The sequence below is a fragment of the Urtica dioica genome, chromosome 4, assembly GCF_054948205.1.
Source record: "Urtica dioica subsp. dioica isolate 48M chromosome 4, U.dioica_male_clone48M_v1_H2, whole genome shotgun sequence".
NCBI lineage: Eukaryota > Viridiplantae > Streptophyta > Magnoliopsida > Rosales > Urticaceae > Urtica > Urtica dioica.
This window is the reverse complement of record NC_142759.1, coordinates 9,200,530-9,213,117: the sequence shown is the minus strand read 5'-3', so window position 1 is coordinate 9,213,117 and position 12,588 is coordinate 9,200,530. Positions and strand designations below refer to the sequence as shown.

General features: G+C 39.0%; 1 protein-coding gene and 1 pseudogene across 1 annotated transcript; one reads left to right on the top strand and one right to left on the bottom strand.

Annotated features, from left to right (window-relative positions):
- Positions 1-582: 582 nt before the first annotated feature.
- Positions 583-4,541, top strand: DWA1 (DWD (DDB1-binding WD40 protein) hypersensitive to ABA 1). The gene is made up of 13 exons (XM_089613792.1): positions 583-887; positions 972-1,006; positions 1,090-1,188; positions 1,370-1,446; positions 1,627-1,672; positions 1,962-2,022; positions 2,179-2,232; positions 2,326-2,400; positions 3,134-3,173; positions 3,373-3,482; positions 3,704-3,814; positions 3,917-4,033; positions 4,198-4,541. The coding sequence occupies exons 1-13, from the start codon at positions 687-689 to the stop codon at positions 4,285-4,287; spliced, it is 1,116 nt and encodes a 371-aa protein (XP_089469918.1). The 5' UTR covers positions 583-686; the 3' UTR covers positions 4,288-4,541.
- Positions 4,542-5,233: 692 nt separating this feature from the next.
- Positions 5,234-5,699, bottom strand: LOC149400160 (non-specific lipid transfer protein GPI-anchored 31-like; annotated as a pseudogene).
- Between the last annotated feature and the right edge of the window lie 6,889 nt (positions 5,700-12,588).

Here is a 12,588-nt window from a genome sequence, read left to right as displayed (position 1 = left end):
ATAGAGGAGGCGGGAACGGGATACCAACAAACTTCTCTCGAAAAGAATGAGATGATTTGCTTCTTTCTTAAAGAGCAATGTTGATGAGCTATCAGCTGTTTGAGTCATTCAAATGAGTATTGAGCTCTGCCATACATTATGTTCAATCAAATTCAGTCTCATCACGACTGATGCGTTCATAAACAACATTTCCCCTTCTTATATACAAAAATTCAATATATTTTTAAATATGTCATTTGATCCAAACATTTAGGATGTTGCTTAAACTCTCATGCCAAATTATTTTTCGACTTAACTCTATATATTACATGGATATGAACTCTCAATTTATGTCACTATTGAGTTGATTGTTGTACTAGAACTAATTAACGCCTGTATTATTAATTTTATTATTATTATTATTTATATTATTAAATAGCAGGTATCACAACTTAGACTAGTTATAAGTTATAACTCATTAACATTGTGGAATTTTCGATATAAAAAAAAAATTGTGGAATTAGCCCTTTTATTTTTAATTTTTTTATACATGTTTTTAACGTCGCTTTTTATGTTATCTTACACAGTAGGAAAAAAAAAAACACCAGGACTGTGCACAAATGGGCAGAGTTGAAGAGTAAAAAAAGAAAAAAAGAAAAAAAAAAAAACGAAGCGAGGTCAGAGTCAGAGGTTACATACAGACCAGAATGTGCGGCGACGCCACCAACTGGGACGTAGAGACCTACAGAGAAAGCATTCTCAAAGACCGAGAAATCCACACCCGAACGGTGTTCCGTACCGTTTGGCCTCCTTCGCTAAACCCTAACGCCAATCCAGACTCCGTCGTCGTTGCTTCCAGCGACGGAGCGCTCGCTTCCTACTCCATTTCCTCTATCGTCTCCGAGCTCGTAACTCTCAAACCCCTCCCTTTTTTTTAGCCGTGTTCTCGAGTTGCTCTGAGAGTGTGTTTTACTTATTGCATTTTTGTGCAGCCATTGGGATTCGGCGACGTGAAGTCTTCTTCGCAGTGAGTCTCCGCTTTGAATTCAGTCATGGTTAGGTTGATTTGGATTTGAGCTTTGGCTGTGTGTGCTCTTTTTTTTTCTTCAGGTTTTTAGTGGCAGAACCGGATTGCTTTCTTCAGGCTCACGACGGGCCTGTTTATGATGCGAAATTCTATGGAGATGGTGAAGATGCTTTGTTGCTGAGGTATCAATGTCTGTATGTGTGTGTTTCGTATGTATGTAGATAGATGCGTATATATCTTAGAATTCTGTCACTTCTGGGGATATGGCAAGAGCTTGAAACTGCTGAGCATATAGCCGAGAAAAACGCGTGTGTGTAGTTTGAGGTAGTCATAGCTGGTTTTGTAATGGTTTTTACTGTGTAGTTGTGGTGACGATGGTCGGATTCGTGGATGGAGGTGGATGGACTGTACAGAATCTAAGGTGCCTGTTACTTTTCAGGGTACAGAATGTAACTTGTGATTATCGTTATCTGTGAATTTATATCGCACGTATAAATTCTGTTTGGCATAGTTATGACTATGCAAGCCTGCGCGTTCGATAATTGCGATGCTGTTCTTATTTCGTTGTTACCATCCATAATAATATTATAATTATTGTTATGCTCATTCCATTTCTTCAGGAAAGCACATGAAGCCGATACTTGATCTGGTGAATCCTCAGCATAAGTGAGTTGGCTGTCATGATACATTAGTTTGTTTTGCGCTACTTGTTTGTACTTGAGTTTCTGACGCTAGGTCTGAACTAGAAGTGCAATATCATTTATTATGAATTTACTGCAGTGACAGGTAAACTGTAATAAGATTTGCAGGTGTGGAATTATTTAAGCTATCTACGAAACACTACTTGTTTGGTGGTGGTTTTGGTTGACGCATTTTGCATTGATATTATAGTTTTCGTCAAAAAGATTTCTCGTTTCTCCCTTTCCTTTTATAATTTTGTTATTGTACTCTGTAGAGGTCCTTGGGGAGCTCTATCTCCAATCCCTGAAAACAATGCTATTGCTGTTAATTCGTTGGTAAGTTTCCTTCAAATTTTAATTATTATTGCCCATTAGACTCTCTGTTGGATATGTCAAAATATTTATAACCCCATCGAACTACATTCTTTTCCATTAAAAAAAATACCTTTTTTTTTTTTTTTTTTTTTTTTTTTTTTTTTTTTTTTTTTTCAGGCGGGATCTATATATGCTGCTGCTGGTGATTCTTGTGCTTATTGTTGGGATGTGGTACGTTTATGTTAAAAGGAAAAGAATGCACTCTTTTTTTTTCCTCCTTAAAAAATGTCATCCATGATATTCTTCTCCACTATCACCTTTTAGGAGTGCGGTCAAATTAAAATGGTATTCAAGGGGCACTCAGACTATCTACATAGTATAATTGCAACAAATGATCAGGTAAAATCATCTTCCTTTTTTTTTCTTTTTTTTTTTTTTTTTTTTTTTTTTTTCTGTTATTTAGCCATCTATTCTAGAGATTGGGTCAACCCGTAGCGATAGCATGTAAACAGTGTGACATTGTCCTCAACAGCGAGTTTGCTAGCCTAATTTGAGTGTCACATCCTAAAGTTTTTTTTTATTATTTTTTTTAATATATATTTCTATAATTCTAAAACATTTAATCCTCTACTAATTTGAGTTGAATATCTTGATTACTAGAAGGCTTGTGTAAATGTTTGTAAAAAAAAATATTTTTTTAGCTTTTCTCTTAGTAACTTTGTATAAAAAAAAATTAAAAAATATTCTAAACGGTGTAAACCGGTCCGAACCAGACCGGACTAGTCTAAAATGGCTTGGTATGATTCTGTGTATTTTCTTAATCAGTCCAGTCTCAATTTTTCCAAACCGTTTAGAACGGTCCGGTCCAGTCCGGTTTAGAGGCCGGTTTTTTACCAAACCGGACGTACACACCCCTACCAGTGCTGGTTCAGTTCTCTTGTTTCGGTTTCAGTGTTCAGTAATTCGCTGTCTTGGCAATTTCCAGTCACAATTTTAGTATATATAATGAAAGTTTCTTCTATAAAAAATAATCTTAGCAAGTTTCTTCTATATATATAATTTTAGTAAGACGCGTTCATTGTGCACATCCTATATTTTTTTTTGTTTTCATTTTTTGTAAATTAAAATTCAGATAATAACTGGCTCGGAGGATGGGACCGCACGCATATGGGGTAAATATCTCGCTCACTTTCTGTAGTTCCGTTTTAATGTACTTGTGGCAGAAAATTATGTAAGCGGAGGATCTTTTTGTTTGTTTCCCCTCCCCTAACTTTAAAAAGTCTATTGCTTTGTATGGGTTGTTTGCATTGCACACCAATATCCGTGTTCAAACTTTGCTGTCTATAAATAATACTGGATATCCACTTTAAGATTGCAGAACTGGAAAGTGTACGAAGGCAGTTCGGCCAGCTGAGAAGATGGGGGCAAAAGGGCACTCGTATGTTAGCTGTATTGCTCTCGACACCAGTCAAAGCTGGTTGGTAAGTAACTAAGCACAATTAAACCTAAGTCCGAAGATCAGACATTTCAACGTCCTGTTTGCATTGACATACTACAACACGTAACTATTTATGTTCTTTTTAAGCTATATGGCTCGGGCATAATTTATTGCATCTTCTCCCTCAATTTTCTAGCCAGAGCAGTGTTCTTCAGTTTCTGGCTAAATATTTTTTTCTTCACATTTTCTTGTGTGCTCTGGCAGGCTTGTGGAAGTGGCCAGGGTTTATCGGTTTGGAATCTTGCTGCTTCTGAATGTATATATAATGTTTCGACTCCAGCGTCTGTGCAGGATATAGTTTTTGACGAGAATCAGGTGAGTTTTTAGTTTCTTCTTCTTCTTCTCTCTGTGGCCAAGTAAACACCACAATTTGTCTCATGGGACTTGGGTTCAAAAATGTATTGGCTCTTCTTTCAGGTGCTGGCAGTCGGAGCAGAACCCGTTCTTTACCGTTATGACATAAACGAGACCATACTCTCACGAATTCAATGCGCTCCTCAGTCAGCTTTCTCTGTTGCATTACATCCATCTGGTGTATGTTTTCGCTAAACCCCAACTTTTCTTTCTCTTTTCAAATCAAATTGCAATCCATATGGATTTTCATTCTTCACAAGTTTTGTTCCTGTAGTATTCTCACTACTGGGAAATCATGGCGGTCTTCCGAGGTGTCTAAGTACATACATATGTGTTTTGTTCAGGTTGTAGCGATCGGCGGATATGGTGGTCTTGTTGATGTCATCTCACAATTTGGAAGTCACTTGTGCACATTCAGCTGCCATTTTGAATAGGGTGTGCAAGTGAAAAGAAGATCCAATTGCTCGGAAACCCCTGTAAGAGGTCCAAGTTTAAGAGTTGAGTGATTCCCATGTTTTACAGGAACTCAAAGAGGCATTAGCTTAACGTCTTTAATTGGTCTTAATTCATGAACAGTCTTGATACGAAACTTTATCAAAACTAGGCTTTTGTCCCATATTTAGACACAAATAGCCCTCCACATCTAATTATACTAATAATAATAAAAACATAAACAAAAAAAAAAAATCTTGTCTCGAAAACAAAGCACACAATGGGTCTGTTTGGCACAGCTTTGGTTTTTAAAAAAGTGCTTTTAGTTTCACTTTTTTAAAAAAACTGTTTTTTTTTAAAATTGACAGGTGTTTGGTAAACTGTTTATAAAACAGTTGTTGTTGATAACAAAAGTTGATTTAACGTTTGGTAAAATAAATATATTATGATCAAATGACTAAAATAGACATATTCGAAGTATGAACCAGCCAATACGCTCTAGTATTTCAAAAAGAGAGAAATTGCAGCAAAGCTCAAAGCTCATAAGTGGACCGTGTCTCTCCTTCTCTGCATTGCATTGTTGTCTCAACTCTCATACTCCCAAAAAAAAAAAAAAACTCTGATTCACAGAGAGATACAGAGAAAGCCAACAAATAGATTTCCATTATTGAAACAAATAACACTGACAAATACAAATATATAAATAAATAAAAACTCAGAAAAGGAACAAAACTTCGCTCACGCTTCTCTTGCTCTGTTTTTTTTTCATTTTCGTTGTCTTCGATGGCTCTTCTTCTTCTTCTCTGTACCAAACCTCGAACCACGAGGAGATTCTCTCGCCGGAGACGGAGTTCTTCTTCAGCGCCTACTATGTGTATTGTGTGTTACGAATCTAACGATTTAAAATAGATTTCGTTTCCGATCATCGGTATTCCGATTCTCTGTTCACTAGGTGGAATAAGTGAAAGGGAGATCAGAGAGAGAGAACTCACGGCCGCAATTGGTGACGGAGGGAGCGGAAACCTTGCAAGCGGCGGGGAGAGAAGTGGCTTTGGTGACGTTGAGAACGACGCTGAGCTGAGCGCTGTTAAGGCCTCGCACAGACACTCCGGTCCGCTCTCCAGCACCGTCTTCAGTCCGGTGCAGCAAGTCGGCTCCGACGTCTCCGTCGTGCTGTTGTTCGACACGAACGACAAGCAGTCGACCATGTTCCATATCAGGCTCGAACAGTCCACCGCCGGTGCCGGCGCGTGGTTCTCGGCCGCCTCTTCGGTCGTCCACGATCCCGCCAGAATCGCCATCGCCACCGCCAACATCACCGACGAACACCGCGAAACCGCCATTGAAACAAGGTTGAGATCGATAGATAGAGAGAGAAAGCGCGTGCGTTTGAAGTGAATTTGAGTCTCTCCCTCTCTCTTTCTCTCTCTGTCTTGAGTTTTGTGATTTGTTTGTATGGGTTCAGAGATTTCCAAAATTGACTAAGGATATTAAAGTAATTCTCTTGCTGTTTTAAAAACGCTTTTAAAAAAAGCTAAGAATAGTAGCTTTTCTGAATCTTGTATAAATTTCAAAAGCGATTTTAAAGTTTTTCCCAAAAGCAGTTTTACCAAACGCCACAAAATCGATTTAGCTTCTACTAAAAACAAAAACAGTAGAATTTAATCGGTACCAAACACACCCATATATTATCCTCCTAAGCACTCATTCAGTCTTCATTAGTTGGTACACAACCTAAATCGAAACTCAAAACTCTGCTGATGGATATGTATGTATGTTTGATTATTAATAAAGTGGAGGCTCTCTCGAGTCTGAGTGAGTGAGTGAGTGATTGGATATGTATGGATATGGTTAACAATCTTCCCATTCTAAAAAATATTTTAGAATACGAAGAAGAAAAATAAAAGAGAACTACTGTTTTCAATAGAAATATGGATTTTATTTAGGTCATCGTACGAGGGGGAAAAAAAGCAAGTGATTATGAGTTAACCAACGAATATATTTTTAGAAATATTGTTTCGAGAAGTATAGACCAACTCATTCCTCGATGAATCTTTTCATTATCGGACATTATTTTTAAGGGCAAAATAGTCCTAATAGTTTACTTTTGATAAAGTTCCAGTAAGATCTATTCATGAATTTAGAAACATTAGAGGGTTTTATTCATGAAATTTCTCATCTATTTGATCAATCTGTATGTAAGACGATGACCATACTTCTTGAGAGTATTTAATCTCGCAACGGTTGATCTTTGTCGGTAATTTTTAGTATTTTAGAATGTGATAACAACTACTCGCCTAACCTACACCATCGCCTTGAGGTAGAATTGTGAAAAATAGGATGTTGAAAAAATATTATTTTTATTGTTCATAATAAGATACATTTCACTACATAGACTTGATAATAAATAATGTATGATTTCCAAAAATACTATAAAATAAAAATAATCCTATATTTGGATAAAATGCGACTTGACCTCAATGCTTCATATTTTCATCATCGAGTCCATTTTTGTCTCTCATCATCTACTATTACTTTATTTTGGAGGAAAATTTTCAGAAGTTCAATATTCACCTTCACAGTCCCTTTTGAACTTCAAGCGAAAAAAAAAATCCCTTATGAACAATCGTGCATTATAGCTAGAGTACATGGAGGTATGAAATTCCCTCCAACGGCTGCCCAAAGAGTGAGATCCCTAAAAATCAAAGTCACATCGACATTTCACTTCGCCAAAAAAAAAAAAAAAAAAAAGATAGATAGAAGCCTATCCGCCGGAAAATTGGAGTAGTGGGTCAAGATCAAGACCGGCCCAACAAATACTGAGACCTAAGGCAAAAAAAAAAGCCTTTAATAAAATATAACAGAATATATATATATATATATATATATATATATATATATATATATATATATAGTATTTAACCATAATTTTTAATAAGTTAAAAGAATCTAATAAAACCTCCTTTGGTATTCTATATTTGCAAAATCCACGTCAAAGTCATTATTTTTTTAAAAATGTGCTTACAATATTTTTGAATTTATCTTGCTTAAATAGTAATATTGCATACTTACTTTTTTTTTTGTTGGCATGCATACACATGTTAAAGAGTGAAATTAATATATTTTTTGTTTTAATTGTTTTGTATCTACCAAACTATGCCAGAGTGCCAACTGTCAAGCACAACTAATTTTGTTGCTCACATAAAAAACTGATTGAGCCTCTTGTAAGCAAAAAGTAACTAAGTATTCTAAATATATAATTGGGCATCATGTTTCTTCAATGTCCAAACCAAGTACACTTGTTAACAAAATATATGGGCCTTGTTTTCCTCTGAAAATATGAGGCCCTAGGCAGCTGCCTAACCAGCCTAGTGGGTGGGCCGGCCCTGGTCAAGATACGATGGTACACACAGAGTTGGTCACAAACCAAGTTTGAATTGGAAATACAGCGACGTACAACATCCTATTTGGGCTTGACATGTAAATGACCAAATATGGTCTTTTGTCCGAGCCACCAATAATCTACAAAAAACAAGTTGGCGGTCTTCGGACACACAACTTGGCCGTAGATGCATGTGGGCGAGCCACAAATACTATAAGACTTGTCCATGGACGAGCCACATATGGATCACAAACATATCATATAAAAACTACGAATGAGCCATTTGAAGATGCAACGTATCCATTGTAACAGCAATTTCACAATTGCTTCTTGAAACCTCACGTTCTCTCAGAATGTGTTTAAGGCGTTTGACAAAATGCTTGAATGAACAGAGAAAGAAAAACTGAAAATAAAAGGAACGCAACGATGTATCCTGGTTCGATAAAAAAAGATCTAATCCAGACTGGAGGGAGATACTCTGTCTCTTCTTGTTTTTCCTCTTCTTCACTATCGTTTTTTCTCCTTTACAAGCGATCTCAGGGGACAACTACAACCAGAGAACCTTACAACCCAAGGAACCTCTATGTACAACTCTATTCAGATCTCATAAAGAAAATAAAACGCTAACCAACTAACTTTAAGCTTCACCCTTTTATAGACACAAAAGGATGAGCTGTACAAGTAGAAACAAGACACGTGTACAAACTATAGTGAAACAAACAAAAGAAATTCATGACCAAAATTACAATCTCCACCTTGATCTTGAATGTCAGACAAAGTATCTCCCCTTTTCAAGCCCCTAGGGCTTAGCCTTTTCCATAACCTGTACAAGCTCCATGCAGTGGCACAACTTGTTGCTTGGAACTGATTTTGTCAACATATCAGCTGGGTTATGATCAGTTGATATCTTCTGAATCTCCACTTCACCGGAACTCACAACATCTCGTACAAAATGCATACAAACGTCTATGTGCTTCGACCGCTCATGAAAAACTTGGTGTTTCGCCAAATGAATTGCGCTCTGATTGTCGCAGAACACAATTACTTTCTTCTGCGCATAACCAAGCTCTGCAACTAAACCCCTCATCCAGATTGCCTCCTTGACAGCTTCTGTAACGGCCATATACTCTGCTTCCGTAGTCGACAAGGCAACCACTGACTGTAGAGTAGCTTTCCAACTGATAGCTGTGCCAAAGGATGTGAACACAAGACCTGTGGTTGACTTTCTGGTGTCGATATTAGCTGCGAATTCTGAGTCCACGTAGCCAGAAATAATCTCTGACCCTTCCTTAGCTCCACCAAAGCTGAGACCTGTTTTCAAAGTACCTCTCACGTACCTTAAGATCCACTTAACTGCCTGCCAGTGTTCCTTCCCTGGTTTAGACATAAACCTGCTGACCACACTGACGGCATGAGCGAGGTCGGGTCTAGTACAGACCATGGCGTACATTAGGCTTCCAACAGCACTGGCATAAGGAACCCTATCCATGTAGGCTTGGTCTTCATCTGTTTCAGGGCATTGATCTAAACAAAGTTTGAAATGAGGTGCAAGGGGTGTGGAAACTGGCTTTGCATCCCTCATATCAAACCTGTCTAGGACTTTAGAGAGATAACCCTCTTGACACAGATGTAACCGAGAACACTTTCTATTCCTTGATATTTCCATTCCCAGAATTTTCCTTGCCATGCCGAGATCTTTCATGTCAAACTCTTGGCTGAGCTGTACCTTTAGTCTGTCTATTTCTAGACTGTCTTGACAGGCTATCAACATATCGTCCATGTACAAGAGTAGGAAAATCACGACCTGGTCAGATAGCTTCTTGTAGTAGACACACCAATCAAATTGACTTCTCAGGAAATTCTGTTTAATCATAAAACTGTCAAATCTGAAGTACCAAAGCCTTGGAGATTGTTTGAGTCCATAAAGGGATTTTTTCAAAAGACAAACTTTCTCCAGGTTTTTATAAATCTCGAAACCTTCTGGCTGGGTCATATAAATGGTCTCATCTAGGTCTCCATGCAAAAAGGCAGTTTTAACGTCCAACTGCTCTAACTCAAGGTTAAACTGAGCAACAAGAGATAGGATGAACCTGATTGACCTGTGTTTGACCACTGGTGAAAAGATTTCGTTATAGTCCACTCCTTCTTGTTGACTGAAGCCCTTTGCCACCAAGCGTGCCTTGTATCTTGGCTTCTCAGCTTGACTTGCAGCTTCTTTGATCTTAAAGATCCACTTGCATCCCACTAGACGTTGACCCCTTGGTTTTGAGACGATTTGCCAGGTCTTGTTCTTCATTAGAGAGTCATATTCCTCTTGCATGGCTTCCTGCCACTTGTCAGAGTCATTGGACTTCACAGCTTCCTTGTAGCTCTTTGGTTCCATGCTTTGTATATCATCTGCAACTAAGAAAGCATAAGCTATAATGTCAGCAAAACCAAATCTGTCAGGGGGCCTAGAAGCTCTTTTCTCTCTATCTCTGACTAGAGAGTAGTCGTTTACTGGTTGCTGACTCTGACTCTGACTTGTGGCTTGTGAGTGTTGACTCTGCTGTTGCGACTGGTCTCCTGAGCCACTTGGGTCAGTGGCAAGAATAGGTTCCTTGGGGAGCTCCACCTCAACCTCAATGGTTCCTGAAGCATCTTGATCTAGAGAACCTACATCAGTGCAAGTTACTCTTCCTTGGAAGTCATTTTCATTAAACACGACGTCCCTGCTAATTAAGACCTTTTTGTGACCCGGTTCGAGGCACCATAACTTGTAGCCCTTCACCCCATCAGGATAGCCGATGAAGATACACTTCAAGGCTTTTGGCTCTAGCTTGTCCTGCTTGATATGAGCATATGCTGTGCAACCAAAAACCTTTAGTGTACTATAATCAACAGGATGGTTAGACCAAACCTGCATGGGAGTTTTCAAGTCGATGGCTGTAGAAGGTGATCTGTTTATCAAGTGGCAAGCTGTTTTAACAGCCTCTGCCCATAATGACTTTGATAGACCTGCATAAGAGAGCATACATCTTACTCTTTCAAGTAAAGTACGGTTGAAACGCTCAGCTAGTCCATTTTGCTGTGGCGTGTGTACTGTGGTGTGATGTCTCCGAATGCCCTCTTGAGTGCAGAACTGATTGAACTCGTCGGAGAAGTACTCAAGCCCATTGTCTGTCCTTATTCTCTTCACCTTTTTCCATGTTTGCTTTTCCAGCATGATTTTCCAGTTCTTGAACGTCTCAAGAGCTTGACTTTTCTGTTTGATTATGAACACCCATGCTCTCCTTGAATGATCATCAATGATGGACATGAAGTACCTGCTTCCTCCATGGGAAATAGTCCTTGCTGGGCCCCACAAATCCGAGTGAACATACTCTAGGATTTCTTTTGTTCTGTGTACTCCTTTGCTGAACTTGACTCTGGTTGATTTGCCAAAGACACAATTTTCACAAAATCCCAATTTCTCAACTGTGTCTTTTCCAAAACAGCCTTGTCTTCTCAATTCTGCTAAACCCCTTTCACTGACATGGCCAAGTCTGGCATGCCACAACTTGGCCTTATCAGTTTCAGGACCTGTCACACTCAAAGAAGATGCCAAAATTGTGTTCCTAAACAACTTATACAAGCCATTACTCAGGGCTCCTTTCATAACAGTCATAGAGCCTTTAGATATTCTGATAGTTCCGTTTTTAGCTTTGAACCTATATCCTAAGGCATCTAAGGTACCTAAAGAGATCATATTTCTCTTCAGTTCAGGGATGTACCTTACGTCTGGGAGAGTACGTTCAATGCCGTCAAACATCTTGATCTTGACTATGCCAATTCCGATCACCTTGCATGCTTTGTTGTTTCCAAGGAGCACTGAGCCTTCTTCAACATCTTTGTATTCATCAAACCAGGACCTGTTTGGTGTCATATGGTATGTGCATCCACTGTCCAAGATCCAATCATTCTTGGAATCTTTACTGGTTACGTTCAGGGCTTCTGCGCTTTCATATCCGTCTGAAACTATGGAGGCATCGCCTGAGTTGGAGGTATTCTCAGTTGATTTCCCTCGCTCTGGACATTTGCGTCTAATATGGCCCTCTTTGTGACAGTGGTAGCACTTGATCTTAGGCGGCGCGTTGTTGTCCCGAGATTTTGAGCGATTCTTGCCCTTTTTCTTGGAATCCTTCTTATCCGACCTTCCACGAGCAACTAATCCTTCTGCTAATTCCTTTGTTGACTTGGACTCAATCTCTTTTGACTTCAATGCCGCTTGTACCTCTCCGAGTGTCAACTTTTCCCTTGCATATCTCATAGTATCTACAAAATTTGCAAAAGTCTTTGGGAGTGCATTCAAGATTATTACCGCCTGGTCTTCGTCTTCAACCTTAACTCCGATGTTCTCCAGGTCAATGACGAGTCTGTTGAAATCGTCCACATTGTCGTCGATCGTCTTTTCTTCGTTCATTTTGAAGCCGAAAAGCCTCCCTTTGAGATAGATGCGATTGGTGAGCGATTTCATCATGTACAGACTTTCCAATTTTGCCCAAACTGCAGCGGCGGTTTTCTCCTTGGCAACTTCGCGAAGAACCCTATCTCCGAGATGGAGAATGATTGTGCTGTAGGCCAGTTCCAACGCCTCTTCTTTCGCTTCAGGTGTCGTTTTCTCTGGCCATGGCTTCTCTGCGTCTAGAACTCTTGCGACCTTCATCTGTACCAAGATTGCTCGCATTCTTTGTCGCCAAAGGTTGAAATCCCCTTTTCCATCGAATCTGTCGAGATCGATCTTTGTGACACCCATTCTTGAATAGTAAGCCTAACCAAAAGCTCTGATACCAATTGTAACAGCAATTTCACAATTGCTTCTTGAAACCTCACGTTCTCTCAGAATGTGTTTAAGGCGTTTGACAAAATGCTTGAATGAACAGAGAAAGAAAAATTGAAAAGA